The 6,234-nt window shown below is 36.0% G+C and overlaps 1 protein-coding gene across 1 annotated transcript in view; it reads right to left on the bottom strand.

Moving 5' to 3' along the window:
- LOC103509986 (protein turtle-like) overlaps positions 1-6,234 on the bottom strand; it is a 40,242-nt gene that overhangs the window by 27,270 nt on the left and 6,738 nt on the right. The window contains exons 2-3 of the mRNA XM_026824165.1: positions 3,652-3,800; positions 2,156-2,283 (exon numbers count right to left, since the gene is read on the bottom strand). Coding sequence (XP_026679966.1) covers positions 2,156-2,283; positions 3,652-3,745 — 222 coding nt within the window. The 5' untranslated portion in view covers positions 3,746-3,800. The remainder of the gene's footprint in view (positions 1-2,155; positions 2,284-3,651; positions 3,801-6,234) is intronic.

The following is a 6,234-nucleotide window of genomic DNA, read 5'->3' as shown; positions in this document are numbered from 1 at the left end:
GAGGGATAAAGAAAAAGTTTTTTGAAACTTGTGAAAATTCAATAATACGGTTGAAAAACTTACGATAAAACATAAAGGGATAACCAGGAGTAAGACGGAGAGGAGTAGTACATTTCCCATTGGTTAAAATGCCACAGATGGGTTGCCACAAAAAAAATATGAAAGTAGTCAACTTTCCAACTAGTAGTTTTCGGGTCAACTTTGTATAGGATGAAACGAGAATGCTGACATGGAATGGGAACAAGATGAAACTTCTTAGCCAAGGTCTAAACTATGGGTGTGGTCACATGAAGATAAAATATTTTCCGATGTCATAAAAACCTAACAATCTCGATTTCATGATGATGTCTCATAAATTTCATGGATGACTTGAGTCACCCAGGATTCTTATTCGTAACGACTGGAACTTTAACAAGAAAACTTTCTGCCAGAGCACCAAGCAGACCTATAACTTTAAAATAAACAAGAATCTCTTTAACGAGTCTTTTCTTTTTATTACTCCAAACACCCTACCTAAACCAAAAAGAGACATCAAAATAATATATACCTCTAGAGGTAGGTACTTATATCAAATATAAATACATCTTGAGAGAAACTTGTATAAAAGATACGGAGAAGGATAGAGAAGGGTGGGGACTAGAAAATGAATGGAAAGAAGAGAGGAGAAGATTATAGATGAAAAACATAAGTTAAAAAGTTTTTCCATTTCACAATACAGGGTAGATGGTGAGGTTCTTTGTTTTAGCTGTAAGTACCAGTAAGTTCAAACTTGAAACTCTACTTGATTCTTTAATTTTATAGACTTGCACTTGTTTCAAAATCAAATCTACTACAAATTACAAAGGTATAGAATAAATAAATTGTACTTGCTTGGTGTATGAACACGTACACATACTGTATTTATGCAAAGACAAATTGTAATTAATTCCTTTACGTTAGTTTGTTCAAGCTCAAAAGATAAATGAACACCTACGTAGAACGTTGCAGATAAAATTCAACATTTAATTTCATAAAATACCTTTTAAACAAAGAGCAATTAGTTGATAATGGAATTCACCTCATACCCTGTATATGATAATGGAAAAGAGGAAAAAAAATAATAATTTAATTTCATAAAATACCTTTTAAACAAAGAGCAATTAGTTGATAATGGAATTCACCTCATACCCTGTATATGATAATGGAAAAGAGGGGAAAAAAAATAATAATAATATGGTGAAAAACAACGTGAATTTTTTAAAACAAGAAACAGAAAGCACAAATTTAGAAATGAGAAAACATGATAAACAATTATTTATTATTTTTGACGATCTTTACGAAAAAAATACATTTGGACAGTTATATTTTTCATGAGAATCATCAATTGTGGCTTTTGTGGGTGTCGAATTTGTTTTTGATGTTTGCCTCACGCTTGCTTTTACTTTTCTTTTGAACAAGATGGAGGAATTCATTTGCACATGGGGAATCATGATGAGATGGATGAAAAGGAAATCATGATGAAAACATTCAAAAGAAAAGAGAGGAGACCTTTGAGTTGAGCGAAAGCTAGTTGAGTTTTCATTACGCTATAGAAGAGTAATGGTAATGCCATCAGAATAATGATATCTTCTTTGTGCTGTTTTTTGCTCTCTTCTATTGTATACTTTTTCTTTTCTTGAACTTCAATACAGAAAGAAAATGCATGAAGCACAGTTGTCAATTTTTCTGAAATATATCTCTAGTGTTGACACTTCACATTATGCACAAGGAAGCTTGGATCACAGACAACTTCCGTGTTATTCCCAGATGAGAAGAGAGATAAGAGTTCTTATAGCATACTCACACGTACTATGTGGACATGTAAACACGACTAGCATTTGTCAACTCAAAAAGTCTCTCTCAAACGTTTCCAAACGTTAAACACGTTTTGGGTCAAACTTGTCACTTAAATGTTAGGATCTGTTGAGATTTACACGTGTGTACTGTGTATGTATGCATTCTTCCCAAAAGCGTGCTCAACGTTGTGGAAAAATGCACAGGTGGCATCAGAAGGAATGGGGGCGGGGAACGAAAAGAAAGAGAAACTGAAAAGTGAACAGATAGAAGACAGGATTATGATAATGAACAGAAAGAAAACTGGCAACACAGCGCAAATAAGGAGTAAGTGAGGACTTACCTTCTTCTCCCACTGGAGGACATAAGGGACGGGGGTATCACCTGGGAAGTCCACGCCACAGTTGAAGACAACGGACTCCCCCAGCAGCGCTGTGATGTGCACTGCATTCGAAATATCCGGACTCACACCTGTAGTGAGCAATACATTCGTTAGTGAATTGCAGTGAAGTAGTTTAACATTAATATAGTCGTACACGTAACTAGGTATCAAATAAATAATTTTATTATTGAATAGGTAAAAAACCACCCTTTGACTACAGAACCTTCCACCCGGAATGAAATCTTACGAGGAAATTGATAAATTTAGGATCATTAAAAATTCCTTTTCGGATCATTAAAAGTTCTCCCATTGGTTAGTGAATTGCAGTGAAGTAGTTTAACATTAATATAGTCGTACACGTAACTAGGTATCAAATAAATAATTTTATTATTGAATAGGTATAAAACCACCCTTTGACTACAGTACCTTCCACCCGGAATGAAATCTTACGAGGAAATTGATAAAATTCATAGGCACCTGAGGGCTGAGGAGTGTCGCTTTGCTCCCCAAGGGAAAATCAGGAAAATTTAGCTCTAATATTGGCAATAGATTAACATTAAAATGCGAAGGGAAAATTCCAATGATGCCTCTTGGCTTTCAAAGGGAAGATTACAAAGGATAATATTCGCGAAAATGGAGGTGTAGTGAGGGAGGCTTAAATGAAAAAGGCAATATTTTATCATAATCTTGTACCGTGGAAAATTACCACTTAAAAGCCTTAGATCCTTTGATGAGTTTCACTGGCTTCACACAGTAAAACCTCACTTGAAAGTAATATGTAATGACACTAATGACGCACTGCTATTGTCCTCTGAGATTATGAATATTTTGATAATCCCGAATCCGAATTCAATATCATCATCGATGAAAAGTCACCATTTCACTCTTTACAGCAGGGTGATGGTCTCTAGCCATGGCTCGTCCTGAACCGCAGTCAACTATTGTGAGGACTTGGGCTTATTCTTTAAAAACAGAGAGAACCCTTTTAAGAACTGTCAGCTAGCTAGGCTGGTTAGGGTTAGCTGTTCTCCTCCCTGTTTAGAGTACCACAGCTGGACACTAATATATTCTCTGTTTAACGTTCCCTTGCCAGACACCATCATCGGAGTCATAAGGTTCAGTCTTACCAATCTTTGCTAGTCGGACTTACCCTTGGTATGGGTATAATTAGGGCCATCAGCTATAATAAACGCCCTATGTCACTGTTACCTGGTTAGATCTTTTGTGACATTCCCTTTAATTATCTAGAAGAGCCCTATGGTGGATTTCACCAATGACTTGATGAGAGATTTCACTAATGGGAGAATTTTTAATGACCCAAAAAGGAGTTTTTAATAATCCAAAAAGGAGTTTTAAAAAACTTCTCCTTTTTAGGATCATTAAAAATTCCTTTTCGGATCATTAAAAGTTCTCCCATTGGTGAAATCCACCACTAGACTTCTTACGAAGGGACTTACCCTTGAAGTGAACCAGCGTAATGATGAGAAGGACCTGTAGAGAGATGTGGTGCAGATTGGTCTCGAGGAATGCGAGGTTCAGCCACATGCCCATCCCTCTGGTTCCATCCTGGGTCCTACATCTCTGTCGATGCCATCACAAGCGGAACCTGCCGAACAGAACAAGGGAGATTAGGTTAAATTAGGCAAGGTATTATTTAGGGTCGCATTGTTCTCCTAAAGGAAAACTTTCAAATCACGAAAAAATTACCCGAAAATTAAGATAGGAAACTCGCATGATGACAATAATGGTGTTAAGCGTGAATGAGCGTCACATAGGAACTCTGAGTCTCACTTGGTTAATGTTGAAAACAGGCTCTGAAAGAATCCAATTCTCAAGGGAACTCAGTACTATTTCCCTCTGGAAAATGTAGGTACCCTTTTATTTACAAAGGGGAGGGAATTGTGATTGTGTTAAGCATGAATGCTCGTTACAAATATTAGTTTCTTGATTGAATACGCTTTGCTAAATTTTAGGACTTTACTCGGAATCGAACCACTCACATCCACATCCAAAGTACAACACTGCGGACTGCGGAGATAAATTTCATTTATTAGAAAACAATGACAACATACAAGAATGTATTAAAGATATCGCCTGTTACGAGCCCAGCTAAAAGCATTTGTAAGGGGAATCGTCGAGGACTGAATCAGAAATGTAAGAAACGTGGAAACATACTTGTTAGGGGGAGAAAAGAATATAAAACAATGTAAAGCAGAGTCGAGGAGAGATATAAATCTATAAGGAGGAGAACGAAAAACAATAAAAACCAGAAAAATCACTCACAATGATTTGGGTCTTGAGAAGAGTAACAAGGAGAGCTTTTCCATTAGTAATTTACAGCAGAGGAAAACTTTTTTAATAAATAACTTGGTGAAGAGTTTTATACACAAAAAATAAAGAAAAGAATTAAAGGTGGTATGAGTGGCGAATCGGAGAGGGGATTTCAAATACTGCAGGTTGCACCGTTCGAAAAGACAATTTCAAGGCATAAGCTAGGCGAGTACGAGTGTTTTTGAATAAGATGATAAAAATCTGGATCTGGAAGTGGTCCGGATATAACAGATCCTCAATCGGCTAAAAATAATTAAATAAAACATCCCTACTAGAAATCGACTTTGAATAGGACACAATTTTATCCAATAACAGTATGAGAGTTTAGACATCTCCACCAACAACCTTGGAGTTAAAGCTTCTCCACTATCTGGCTTGGAGTTTGGAGTATAGGCATATCCACTGACAAGTTTGAGGTTTAGACACCTCCACTAATAAACTTGAAGCTTAAAGGTTCCCAGTCCCCACCCACAATCATATTTGAAGTTAGGCGTTTAATTAGGAGTGGAATACATTGCCACGTTGAGAGGAGCAAATAATAGATAAAGAAATGAAGGGTCATAGACCCTAATTGGAATCCCAAATTAGACCCAAGTTGGAGTTGGAAATTTCGCAATCAACCGATCTTAAATTAGACACCCTAATTGGTCAACATTAAAGATTAGGCACAATCATATTTGAAGTTAGGCGTTTAATTAGGAGTGGAATACATTGCCACGTTGAGAGGAGCAAATAGATAAAGAAATGAAGGGTCTTAGACCCTAATTGGAATCCCAAATTAGACCCAAGTTGGAGTTGGAAATTTCGCAATCAACCGATCTTAAATGAGACACCCTAATTGGTCAGTATGACATTAAAGATTAGAGCCATTAAAGTTTTAATTAGTTGTAAATCAACGGTCTTGGTAAAGTTTAATTTGTCAGGATTTAAGATAAGTCAGTCACGTACATAAAGATAAGGGGGTGAGAGTGGGGGTGGACAGTAGGGGGGAGGAGGAAAATATGGGAGGGAGATTGTAATTAAAATGTCAATAAATGTTGCCAGAGGTTTTTTTTCTGTACCTTTATTTCGACCTCTTCGTAACCAGAACAATTTTCACTTCACATTACGGAATTACACAAGGTAATGAGAGTATTGTGATTTTATTGGCACCAAATTGGGGAGATTCTTTCCATCACCATCAGGAGAGATCAGGGGGTTTCCGATGAAAATATCGTGGGCGATAAAACAAGAAGTAACAAACAGGAAACAAGGAAATTATGGAAAGGTTGTTATATTAAACATTTGGTCACCTGGCATGGGAAATCTACCCTATTTTGTGTTTGTTTTTACATCAACCCTAGGTTTAGTAAAAACTGAGAAAGATGAACAACGATTATTATTTTTAGTAGAAATATTGTTATAAAATTAAAAACGGGCTGAACAAAAATATTTAAACGGAACACCAGTAGGTAAAATGATTGTCTGAAACGATAGGTGAGAGATTATTTCAAATTAGAACAAAGACACTTTGGGATACCTACAAGTGAAAACTGTTACAACCACGAATTCTAGAAAACGGTCAAGAATTGCTACTGATTTTAATAAAATTATCTGAAATTTTCAAAATATGAAATATAGAAATAGGTAGATATTAATAAATAAAGTGAGATTTACCTCACCCAAAATTATCAAATTTCACGACAAAAATTTCAAAAAATTCACGACAA

The sequence above is a fragment of the Diaphorina citri genome, unplaced genomic scaffold (genome assembly GCF_000475195.1).
Source record: "Diaphorina citri unplaced genomic scaffold, Diaci psyllid genome assembly version 1.1 scaffold551, whole genome shotgun sequence".
Taxonomy (NCBI): Eukaryota; Metazoa; Arthropoda; class Insecta; order Hemiptera; family Psyllidae; genus Diaphorina; species Diaphorina citri.
This window is presented reverse-complemented; position numbering and strand designations above follow the sequence as displayed.